The sequence below is a fragment of the Nesoenas mayeri genome (assembly GCF_963082525.1).
Source record: "Nesoenas mayeri genome assembly, chromosome: 3".
Taxonomy (NCBI): domain Eukaryota; kingdom Metazoa; phylum Chordata; class Aves; order Columbiformes; family Columbidae; genus Nesoenas; species Nesoenas mayeri.
This window is the reverse complement of record NC_137544.1, coordinates 3309126-3321608: the sequence shown is the minus strand read 5'-3', so window position 1 is coordinate 3321608 and position 12483 is coordinate 3309126. Positions and strand designations below refer to the sequence as shown.

General features: G+C 47.5%; 1 protein-coding gene across 1 annotated transcript in view; it reads left to right on the top strand.

Annotated features, from left to right (window-relative positions):
- Positions 1-1423: 1423 nt before the first annotated feature.
- Positions 1424-12483, top strand: part of PINX1 (PIN2 (TERF1) interacting telomerase inhibitor 1) — a gene marked incomplete at its 5' end in the record, with an annotated part of 72553 nt that continues 61493 nt past the window's right edge. The window contains 3 exons of the mRNA XM_080342883.1: positions 1424-1442; positions 7793-7902; positions 11700-11792. Of these exons, the coding sequence (XP_080199009.1) occupies positions 1424-1442; positions 7793-7902; positions 11700-11792 (222 nt within the window). The remainder of the gene's footprint in view (positions 1443-7792; positions 7903-11699; positions 11793-12483) is intronic.

Genomic DNA, 12483 nt, shown 5'->3' with positions numbered 1-12483 from the left:
TAACATCTTTATTGACGATTTAGATGAGGGGATTGAGACCATCATCAGCAAATTTGCTGATGACACCAAGTTGGGAGGGTGTGTCAACCTGCTGGAAGGCAGGAGGGCTCTGCAGAGGGATCTGGATAGACTGGAAAAGTGGGCTGATTCCAATGGGATGAAGTTCAACAAGGCCAAGTGCCGGGTGCTGCACTTTGGCCACAACAACCCCCTGCAGCGCTCCAGGCTGGGCACAGAGTGGCTGGAGAGCAGCCAGGCAGAAAGGGACCTGGGGGGACTAATTGACTGGAAGCTCAACATGAGCCAACAGTGTGCCCAGGTGGCCAAGAAGGCCAACGGTATCCTATCCTGTATCAAAACTAGCGTGGTCAGCAGGACAAGAGCAGTGATCCTTCCCCTGTGCTCTGCGTTGGGGAGGCCACACCTGGAGTGTTGTGTTCAGTTCTGGGACCCTCAGGTCAGGAAAGAGATTGAAGTGCTGGAGCAGATCCAGAGAAGAGCAACAAGACTGGGGAAGGGACTTGAACACAAGCCCTATGGGGAGAGGCTGAGGGAGCTGGGCTTGTTTAGTCTGGAGAAGAGGAGGCTTAGAGCTGAGCTCAGCACTCTCTAGAACTACCTGAAGGGCAGTTCTAGCCAGGTGGGGATTGGGCTCTTCTCCCAGGCATCAGCAATAGGACAAGGGGCCATGGGCTTCAACTCTGCCAGGGGAAATTGAGGCTGGAGATTAGGAAGAAATTCTTTACAGAGAGAGTGGTCAGGCATTGGAATGGCTGCCCAGGGAGGTGGTGGACTCGCCGTCCCTGGAGGTTTTTAAAGTGAGGTTGGACATGGCACTTAGTGCCATGATCTAGTCAATGGACTGGAGTTGGACCAAGGGTTGGACTTGATGACCTCTGATGTCTTTTCCAACCCAGTTGATTCTGTGATTCTGTGATCACCAGAAGCGCACAAGGCGTGTGTGGTTCCCCCACTTTCCACCACTTCCAAACGCTCCAAGTTCACCCTGCGGGGATGGTTAAATACCCTAAGGGGCTCCGCCACCCACTCGCAGCGGGTTTAACAACAGGTTTAGTAGCGCTCTTAGTAACGCCTTCGACGGCTTCAGAGGCTCCGAACCGCCCGGGATAAGCCGGGCGCTGCCTATGCTCGCTCTCCGGCTGCCCTCAAAACTGCCTGTCCCACATCCGCCGAGAAACGCGCGAGAGTCGCCCGTGTACAACCCAACACGCCTTTTGAGATGTTTAGTAGAATTCCAGCAGTTTTACACCCTCTATTCCTGCTACGGTGGCGGCTATGCGGCCGTGCTTCTAGAACTTTATAAATTAGGCATATATTTGGACGCCTATGCTGTGCGGCATAGAGGCGGGGGCACGGCTGGCGTTCCCTCGCCACGCGCCGCGGCGGGAAGGAGGCCCCCAAGATGGCGATGCTGGCGGAGCGTGAGTGTGGGGACGAGCTGCCGGGGGGTCCCTGAGAACGGGGCGGGTTCGGGGGGACGAACCGGTGTCCTGGGGGGCGGCCTGGGCTGCCTCGGGCCCTCCGCACCGCCCTCTCTGCCGTTCTGGTCGGCGGCCGGTTGAACATGAGCCACCGGTGTCCCTGGCAGCCCAGAGGGACCCGTGCCCAGCACAGCGTGGCCAGCCGGGCGGGGAGGGGAGAGTCCCGCTCCGCTCTGGCCTCACCTGGAGCGCTGTGTGCAGGGCTGGGGACACGGGGTAAAGAGGGTATAAAACTGGAGAGTGTCCAGGAGAGGCTGTGAAGTTGGTGAAGGGTTTGGAGGGGAAGCCACATGAGGAGCGGCTGAAGTCACTGGATTTGTTCAGCCTGGAGAAGAGGAGACTGAGGGGAGAGCTCATGGTGCTGCAGCTTCATCACAAGGGGAGCAGGAGGGGCAGGGCTGAGCTCTTCTCTCTGGTGACCAACAATATAACCCAAGGGAAAAAATTAATGAAATAGAACAAAGGCAAGTGTAGAGTCTTGAATCTGGGCAGGAACAACCCCAGGTTCCAGTGTAAGTTGGGGAATGACCTGTTGGAGAGCAGCGTAGGGGAAAGGGACCTGGAAGTCCTGGGGACAGCAGGGTGACCATGAGCCAGCACTGGGCCCTTGTGGCCAGGAAGGCCAATGGTACCTGGGGTGGGTTAGAAGGGGGTGGTCAGTAGGTCAGAGAGGTTCTCCTGCCCCTCTGCTCTGCCCTGGGGAGACCACACCTGGAATGTTGTGTCCAGTTGTGGCCCCTCAGTTCCAGCAGGACAGGGAACTGCTGGAGAGAGCCCAGCGCAGCCACCAAGATGCTGAAGGGAGTGGAGCATCTCCCGTGTGAGGAAAGGCTGAGGGAGCTGGGGCTCTGGAGCTGGACAAGAGGACACTGAGGGGGAACTCATTCATGGGGGTCAATATGGAAAGGGGGAGTGTCAGGAGGATGGAGCCAGGCTCTTCTGGTGACAGCCAGTGATAGGACAAGGGGCAATGGGTACAAACTGGAACACAGGAGCTTCCACTTAGATATGAGAAGAAACTTGTTGGGGGTGAGGGTGGCAGAGCCTGGCCCAGGCTGCCCAGGGGGTTGTGGAGTCTCCTTCTGTGCAGACATTCCAACCCGCCTGGACACCTTCCTGTGTAACCTCATCTGGGTGTTCCTGCTCCATGGGGGGATTGCACTGGATGAGCTTTCCAGGTCTCTTCCAACCCCTGACATTCTCTGAAAGCTGTGAATATCAGGAAGATGTGCCAGGAGAGGTTTAGGTTGGACATGAGGAAAAGGTTCTTCACCCAGAGCTGCTGGACACTGAACAGGCTCCCCAGGGAGGCATTACAGCCCCAACCTGACAGAGTTCAAGAAGAGACTGGACAACGTCCTCAGACACACGGTGTGAACTGTGGGGTGTCCTGTGCAAGGACAGGAGTTGGACTCCATGATCCTTGTGGGTCCTTTCCAACTCAGGACAACATTCTGATTCTGTGAGTCCCTGTCAGGTTTGCAGTGCCTGGTTATGGATTTGCATGGCTCTGTTGCTTCTCTTTTGGAGGGATGGGGCATCCACCACCTCTCTGGGCAACCTGGGCCTGTGTGTTAATGTGCCCTCTATACATAGAAAATTCTAAAATCAGATGCCTTAAAAAATGAAATAGTTGCTGAGAACCCTTTTTGCAGAATTCTATCCCTTTATTCATCCTTCAGCTGCAGTTACAAGTGTGAAGCCGTGTTACACACGTACCTTTTTGTTTGCAGTTCCAGATCAAGTTCTGCTGCCCTTATTCATATTAATCCTAAGAAGAAGTTGGGGGAGTTAATTGGTTTTACTTCAGCTGTGAAAGCATGTGTGTCAGGGACTTAAAGTAACTGCTTAGTGGATAAGAAGCAGTGACTGCAAGTTGAAACACAAGAAATTCCATCTTGTTTTTACTGTGAAGGAGGAACAAAGTGCTTGGGGAGGCTGTGGAATATCAGCCTGTGCTGATATTCAGACTGGACATGGTCCTAGACAACCTGCTTAAGCAAAGGGTTGAAGTAAATGACCTCAAGAGATTGCCCCACCTTTTGTGATGCTGTGAACTAAACTGAGAAAGGACAAACTCAATCATTCTGTGCTTACATAGTTTGGATTTTAAACAAAAGTATCAATTGAAGAAATGGCCAAAGATTTAGCTTTCATTTTTTCCTGATAACCACCAATAAGATGGTTAACCAAAATTTATTTAAAGTTAAAAAGACTTACAAATAAACAAAAAATGAATGTGTTAACAATGGGGTTCATAGTTAGAGAAAGGTAACCTGTTTATTATTTTTATGTTCTCACCCTATGTGGGCAGACACCAGAGTTGGGGTGCGATCTGATAAGGGACTTCAGAAATGGTAGTTAAACACAGACTCCAGGCACAGAATGAGCCTTGATAAAAGAGTTTAATACTCAATATTTTTCAAATCACGGAGTATCTGGGTGAAGTATCTACAGAAACTACATTTTTCTCCACTAGATGGTGCTGCGTGCCCAGGGTTGCGTTACCATTTCCAGCATCGTTTTCTGAGCAGCCCAGAAGATTGGTGTTAATTTCTATGCTGATTTTTTTTTAGCTGAGATATAGTATGTTGTTTCTTTTCTTGCTCTTAAGACATGGTTGAACAAACATTCCTGATAAACTGTTGACTAAACAGTCTTTTTTGTTGTTTGCTTGGAGACAAGAGGTGAATTTATGGTTGTTCTATGTAGCATGAAGTTGTTCCTGACTTTCTTAAATAGTTCTCTAAAGATGTAGGCAAGTTTCTTTATTTTCCTGTGTCTTACTTGGCAATGTTAACCTGACTGAAATCAAAGGATTAATCCAATAATGGTAGTTAAGAGGTTTGAAATACTTGGATTGAGAATATTGGGAAAGGAAAGGTCTCTTAAAACTTCAAGCTTGAGAAATCTCTGGTTTAGTTGCCCTTGTGTTTTTTTACAGGCTCCTCCTGGGAATAAAACATCTTAGGGCTTCTCTATAGAGAGATATTCAGGAAAATTAATAGAAATTAACTTTTAAAGTGTATGAGTTGAACTACATCAAACAACTCAATTTGGAAGTTAATTTGAATTCACACATTCTGTTGACAGGGGTTAACTCTCCTGTGTAGACAAATCCTTCCATATGTAGAGTGGCTTTACAGTTGTAAGAGCTACACTGAATGGAATTGATGGGATTTGCAAAGTCACCACCTGGGGAACTAGTTACAGAGAGCATAACAGAACATTGGCATAATTAAACTGTTGTTATTGTTAGATTTTTAAAAAGACAACATTTAATTTTTGGTGACTGAGTGAGGGGAAGCTGATGTTCATCGAGAGATTTCAAACAGAGGGACAAATTAAGAAATACGGTTGAAACAGAGGGCTGCTGCTTGGCTGGGCAGCAAAACTTCTATTAAATTGATGCTTTTCATTGTCTTTATGGTGTTTCTTTCACTGTCAGCTATGGACAAAAGCAACAACCAAGGCATTCCATGTTTTTATAGGACTTTCCTTTGCTGCCAGCCTGATAGCTTTTTAATTCATCCCTCCCACAAAGCACTGGAAACCCAGATCCTTAGAGATTATTTGCGCCTTGAGTGAGGGAAGATGTTAAATCGGAGAATCCTAGGCTGGTTGGGGTTGAAGGGACCTCTGTAGATCCCCTAGTCCAACCCAGCTGCTCACACAGGGTCACAGAGCAGATCACACAGGTGGGTCCAAGTGGGTTTGAATGTCTCAGAGCAGGAGACTCCACACCCGCTCTGGGCAGCCTGGGCCAGGCTCTGGCACCTCCCAGCAAACAAGTTGCTGCTCATGTTCACATGGAGCCTCCTGTGTTTCAGTCTGTGCCCGTTGCCCCTCACCCTGGTGTTGGGCACCACTGAACAGAGTCTGGTCCATCCTCTGACACCCACCCAGGGGATATTGATCACAACGTTGATCAGATCCATCTTAGCTTCTCCAGCTCAACAGCCCCAGCTCTCTCAGTCTCTCCTCATCACAAAGATGCTCCAGACCCCTCAGCATCTTTGTGTCCCTCTCTGGACTCTCTCCAGTAATTCCTTGTCCTTCTTCAACTGGGGAGCCCAGCACTGGACCCACAGCTGCAGATGGGGCCTCCCCAGGGCAGAGCAGAGGGGGAGGAACAACCTCCCTGACCTGCTGCTCACACTCTTCCTCATGCACCCCAGATCCCATTGGCCTCTTGGCCACAGGGCACATTGGTGACTCACGGTCACCCTGTTGTCCCCCACAACTCCCAGGTCCTTCTCTGCAGAGCTGCTTTCCAGCAGCTCAACCCCAACCTGTGCTGGTGCCTGGGGTTGTTCCTCCCCAGCTGCAGGACCCTGCACTTGCCCTTGTTGAACTCCATCAAGTTAAAAGCACGTTCATTGTCCCAGATGCCGAGCTCCATGTTTCAAACCCCTCAACAAATGAGTGAAATGAGCCACCTCATTAAGGGAGCCTGGGGTTTTGTTTTCAGTGGGGCAGCAGTGAACCCTCATTTTCTTGGGTGATTAAACTCAGAACAGGGGTATTTTGCCACCTTTTATTAGCAGCACAGGCTGGGCTTTTAGTAGATGCTTCTCTGAAGGCTGCCTGTTGGAAATAAGTTGTTTTTTGGTAGAGACATGAGCCAAGCGAAGGCTGTGTCGATTCTTCTTGCACTACTCAGTCATTTAACCTACTGTAATATCTTCTTCATGGACTGTTTGTTGTTTTATGGAATTCTTTATCAGACTATTATTTTTGGGGGGCTACTACAGAGCACCTATTCTGAGCTTTAAAGCTTTGGAAGTATGTTAAAAAAGAGCAACCATCATGCATTCTGACAGTATTAGTTCATCTTTAAGAATGAAACAAAACTGGGCAAAAAATAAATCAAACATCCCTGTAATATTCCATCCCTCTGGCCCAAATACTAAGTGTTGCATTTGAGGGATGACGATGTTGAATGTGCCTCAGCGGACTTGGCTTCTCACTGACTTTGTGTGGCCTTGGCTTAACTGGTCCGTTTTGATCCGGCGTTTCCCATCGTATTTAATTAAGTTTGTAATCTTCCTGTCTCCCATTCTTTGTCTTGTTTATTTAGGTTGTCTTCCTGTTTAGGTGCACACGTAAAGGGACCGGTTAGCTGTGTTAGCGTTTTTTCCTTGATTTCAATGAAGTTATTCCTGCTGGTAGAGGCAAACGCACGCACGTGGGCCTGGGGGACTGTCATTTTTTTAATACTCGGCACAAGACAAAGGAGCCGCGATTCTCCTTTGGATCTCTTAACACCTGCAATAATTTCCGGTGATTTTCAGGTTTCCAAATAAACCACGCTGTGGCATATCCAAAAGCTGAAATCCCACTGGTTTGTGTTCTGTAATTCAGCTTCTCTTAGTCACTTATGTTTGGTTTTGGAGTTGCCATTTGTTATGAAGGCAAATATTAAAAACTTATATCTATTGGTTTAAAGGAAGGCTGGCCAGTGGATATTGTCCAGGACTGGGAAAGTCAGTGCTGAGGTCTCACCCCCTATAGATTTCATGTTGAAGCCAGACATAAGAGGAGAGGCTGAGGGAGCTGGGCTTGCTTAGTCTGGAGAAGAGGAGGCTTAGAGGTGAGCTCAGCACTCTCTAGAACTACCTGAAGGGCAGTTCTAGCCAGGTGGGGATTGGGCTCTTCTCCCAGGCAGTCAGCAATAGGACAAGGGGCCATGGGCTTCAACTCTGCCAGGAGAAATTGAGGCTGGCTATTAGAAAGCAATTCTGTGCAGAGAGAGTGGTCAGGCATTGGAATGGCTGCCCAGGGAGGTGCTGGACTCGCCGTCCCTGGAGGTTTTTAAAGTGAGGTTGGACATGGCACTTAGTGCCATGATCTAGTCAATGGACTGGAGTTGGACCAAGGGTTGGACTTGATCATCTCTGAGGTCTTTTCCAACCCAGTCCATTCTGTGATTCTGTAAAAATAAGTTGGAATAAATATGGAATTTAGGCCTGTACACCTAACTGGTAATCCTTAAAGCCTTCCCTGAATTGCAGCCCATCCTTGGAAATGACACTTCCATAGCAATTTTACTTTGGTATTCTTCACATTAATAATTAAAATTTTTGCTGGATTCTTTTTTTTTGCAATATAAGGTTTAGGAAACTTATACCTCCAGAATGTGTTTGATCCTGCACAGATTCTGTTTTGTTATTTTTTTGTTGGTTTGTTGTTTTTTAATGAAGAACTTTTATTGAATTGAAAAAAAAATACTGAAAACACTGTGACAACATGAACAGAGCCTGTTTGAATTTTTTTCCTTTCTACTCCAGCCCGCAGAAAGCAGAAGTGGTCTGTGGATCCACGAAACAGCGCTTGGAGTAAGGATGACTCCAAGTTTGGTCAGAAGATGCTGGAAAAGATGGGCTGGTCCAAAGGAAAGGTATGATCTAATGGAGAGTTGTCTACTGAAAGGTGGAACACTGCCGGTGGACTCTTGATCTTAGTGTTTAAAACAGCTATGTTATTGCTTATTTCATTTATTTTCCTAAGTGCACAGAGAATTTGAGCAATTTTAGATTTCTACAGTTTGTTTAAAAGGTGCTTGTGCCTTGTGTTGCTGATGAGACCAAACTGGGAGGAAGGGCTGACCCAGCAATGGCTGAGCTGCCATCCAGAGAGACCTGGCCAGGCCTGACTGGGCCGAAAAGAACCTGATGAAGTTCAACAAGAACAAGTGCAGGGTCCTGCAGCTGGGGAGGAACAACCCCAGGCACCGGCACAGGTTGGGGTTGAGCTGCTGGAAAGCAGCTCTGCAGAGAAGGACCTGGGAGTTGTGGGGGACAACAGGGTGACCGTGAGTCACCAATGTGCCCTGTGGCCAAGAGGCCAATGGGACCTGGGGTGCATGAGGAAGAGTGTGAGCAGCAGGTCAGGGAGGTTGTTCCTCCCCCTCTGCTCTGCCCTGGGGAGGCCCCATCTGCAGTTGTGGGTCCAGTGCTGGGCTCCCCAGTTGAAGAAGGACAAGGAATTACTGGAGGGAGTCCAGCGGAGGGACACAAAGATGCTGAGGGGTCTGGAGCATCTTTGTGATGAGGAGAGACTGAGAGAGCTGGGGCTGTTGAGCTGGAGAAGCTAAGATGGATCTGATAAATGTTGTGATCAGTATCTCCAGGGTGGATGTCAAGAGGATGGACCAGACTCTGTTCAGTGGTGCCCAACACCAGGGTGAGGGGCAACGGGCACAGACTGAAACACAGGAGGCTCCATGTGAACATGAGCAGCAACTTGTTTGCTGGGAGGTGCCAGAGCCTGGCCCAGGCTGCCCAGAGCGGGTGTGGAGTCTCCTGCTCTGAGACATTCAAACCGCCTGGACCCACCTGTGTGATCTGCTCTGTGACCCTGTGTGAGCAGCTGGGTTGGACTGGGGGATCTCCAGAGGTCCCTTCAACCACAACCAGTCTGGGATGCTGTGATTTTATGCCTGTCCTGCTTTCTGGGTTTTCTCCGCTTGTTTTGATAAGGTAATGTCTCCAAGTAAGAGCAGGAGTTGACACCTTAAATCAGACGGTGGTTAAAGGCTTTAGTTGTCTTTATGCCCTCAGTTCTCTGTCTGGCTTTTGGTCCTGCTTAAAGCAACTCCACAACCTGTTTTAATCTTTTACCTGTTTTTAAATGTTAGTTCTGATCTGTTCTCTGGATGGCCAAAATGCAGCATTATGTGAGCTATATTTCTTCCCGGCTCCAGCCTGTACTTCTGGGTTGAGGTGACTGGTTTCTACCTCTAAGAATAATGTCTAGGTCAGCATAGACAGCCGCAGACTACTCAGCTGCCTCTTAAAAGCAGTTTAACTTCCACAAAGGTGCCTCAGCAAAGCTGAGATTTGCATCTGCACCACAGCATGTTTAATGAAGTGAATGCACACAGACCCCCCCGCTATATTTATTTAATTCCTCTCCTAGTCTTTTTTTTAAAGGAATAAAATTAGGATCATTTTCAATTCCCTAAATGCATTACAACTTAGGAAAAGAAATGGATTCTTGGATTTTTTAGTGTAGCCTGCTGTTGCCTCAGTTGGCCTGCAGTTAGCACCTATAAATTTGGCTTCTAACTGCCTCTAATTTAGGGAACAAGCAGTGGTACCAGATTCAAAGGCTGGCAAAGTCGAGGATCTGGCCTTGACTTCAATAGGCTTTAGACCAGACTTTTGAAATCACAGAATCACAGAATGTCAGGGATTGGAAGGGACCTCAAAGGATTGTCTAGTCCAATTCCCCTGCCGGAGCAGATGAGGTTACACAGGAAGGTGTACAGGTGGGTTGGAATGTCTGCACAGAAGGAGACTCCACAACCCCCCTGGGCAGCCTGGGCCAGGCTCTGCCACCCTCACTGAGAAGAAGTTTCTTCTCAAATTTAAGTGGAACCTCCTGTGTTCCAGTTTGTACCCATTGCCCCTTGTCCTGTCACTGGTTGTCACCGAGAAGAGCCTGGCTCCATCCTCCTGACACTCACCCTTTAGATATCTGTAAACATTAATGGGGTCACCCCTCAGTGTCCTCTTGTCCAGCTCCAGAGCCCCAGCTCCCTCAGCCTTTCCTCACACGGGAGATGCTCCACTCCCTTCAGCATCTTGGTGGCTGCGCTGGACTCTCTCCAGCAGTTCCCTGTCCTGCTGGAACTGAGGGGCCACAACTGGACACAGGATTCCAGGTGTGGTCTCCCCAGGGCAGAGCAGAGGGGCAGGAGAACCTCTCTGACCTACTGACCACCCCCTTCTAACCCACCCCAGGTACCATTGGCCTTCCTGGCCACAAGGGCCCAGTGCTGGCTCATGGTCACCCTGCTGTCCCCAGGACCCCCAGGTCCCTTTCCCCTACGCTGCTCTCTAATAGGTCATTCCCCAACTTATATATATGGAGCTTATGGAGCTTGAGTACTTACAGATAGATAGATAGATAGATAGATATAATGAAGCTTGAGTACTTTTTAAGTAAATTATATGCGTAGGTGTTTTACGTGTCTAAGATCAAAAGAAATATGTAAACCAAAGTAGAAAAAAATGCTGTTAAATGTTGTGATTGTATTTGGGGCAGCCAGCTTCTCTGTCTGTCATACCCCTGCATCTTCTTCACAATAATTTTCCTACTTGAGCTGCCAGATCTTCCTTTACGACAGTTATAGCTGTACGAGAAGGCTTTATGTCTCCATTTTACTACAAACTCAGAGAAATGGAACCTTAGCTTGATCAAATTAATGGGCAAAAGCCCATCTGGGCAGTGAAATTATGCTGCTTACACTTAGTCCTGTTATTAGTTGGGTTGGAATTGGGTCACAGCAGGATGTGGAGCCAAGTGTCGTGCTTGCTTCCATACTTTTTGGTTAGCAGAAGTTTGAAGGCAAATTTTCCACCCCACTGACTAAATAAACTCTACTGGATTTGTAACAGCAACAGCCTTTTTGAAATATGCCTCATTGCTTCAAATATTCGATTTCCAGGGCTTCTCTCCACCATGTTCATATTTATGATGTCCGTACACTTGGGTGGTGATTTGTTACTGGTGACAGATTAGGGAAAAAGTGAGTAAATACCTGGAATACCAAATGCTTTGCCTTTTTGTCTCCTGACCATACAATTAGGAAAGATAATACTGGGCCTAAAGATTGCTTCCTGGATTTGGATGATGATGGTTTTTAGGATAAGCGAACCCATCTCAATATCTTCATCAAATTATGAGTGTGAATGAGATGGAAGAAGTTCTTCATGTCCTGCTAGCTCCAGTGTGATCCTCCCCACCACCACCTTCCCTCCCATTTAACTTCGTTCTGTATTGTACATTCTATTCCATGTGGCATCTATTTTACAGCCACCACGCAGCTGCTTTCCCAATGACGGAGGTATTTTTGGTGAGAGGCATGTTCTTCTTGTGTAGCGTCTTGTTTTAAAATGATAAGCACTTTGGACTTGCCTGGGAGTGTCAGGTGGCTTCCTGATTACTCACCCAACTACCTAATGTTGTTGCTGTTTTAGTGTTTATAATACTTTGCTGGAGGCTTAAGTAGTAAATTAAAAAAACTTTAATATCTCATATGTGCTAATGCCTCTGAATGAATTCACTTGCAAATAAATAGTAAGTTGTGGTTTCTTGCTGTATTTCATTGCAAATTCTCTTACAGTAAAAGAGCTCTAGTTGGCGTAGTCACCACTGTAAAATCCATTTTTACCCTTAAATCCTCATTAGGGTCTTGGAGCTCAGGAACAAGGAAATACAGAACATATCAAGGTTCAGGTGAAAAACAACATGCTGGGGTTAGGAGCAACTGTCAATCACGAGGTGAGCACTAGACCCAGGTAAGGAAATGTCTCCCATTTCTACTAAGGCACAATGTTTGTAGTGGGACGTTGGGGAAATCTGTTGTCACACCTGGTGGCAGCACATACCTATGTGAACAACTCTGCAGAAACTCTTGGCTTGGAGTTCAGTTCTGAGTGCTTTAGGAGTAAGTACCTGCTTGGAAGAGTTACAGTGAAGGCTGTTCAGCATGAGGTTTTTTTGGTTGGTTTGTTTGTTTGTTTGCTTCCAAACAAATTACTGAAATACTTATTTCCTCCCTATGTCTTCTACCCAGCTTGGCTTTATGCTTTCTGTCCTTCTTCCTGATACAGTCCCTTTAGTGACTGGAGTTCAGGTACACAGGCAGAGCAAAATGTGACCCTAAAGTTGCTTGTCTCATAATCAACGTCTTAAATAACTTTGTTGCTGGGAAAAAAGAAAATCACACTAGTATTTCCTGCCTGCTTTTGAAAACATCTTGCACAGATGGGGGACACGCAGAGCCGGGAGCAGCTCAGTATTGTTTAAGGACTTACAAACACAACCCTTATCACTTCTACACTTTGAAGTGACCGTAGCGAGCTGTTGTTAGCATTGCCACCTGTGGAGCTGCTCGGGATCCCTCCCACCAACAAAGATTGAGTATTTGCAATGAAGTTATTTCTTAGAGTGTGGAGGCTTAGCATCTGTT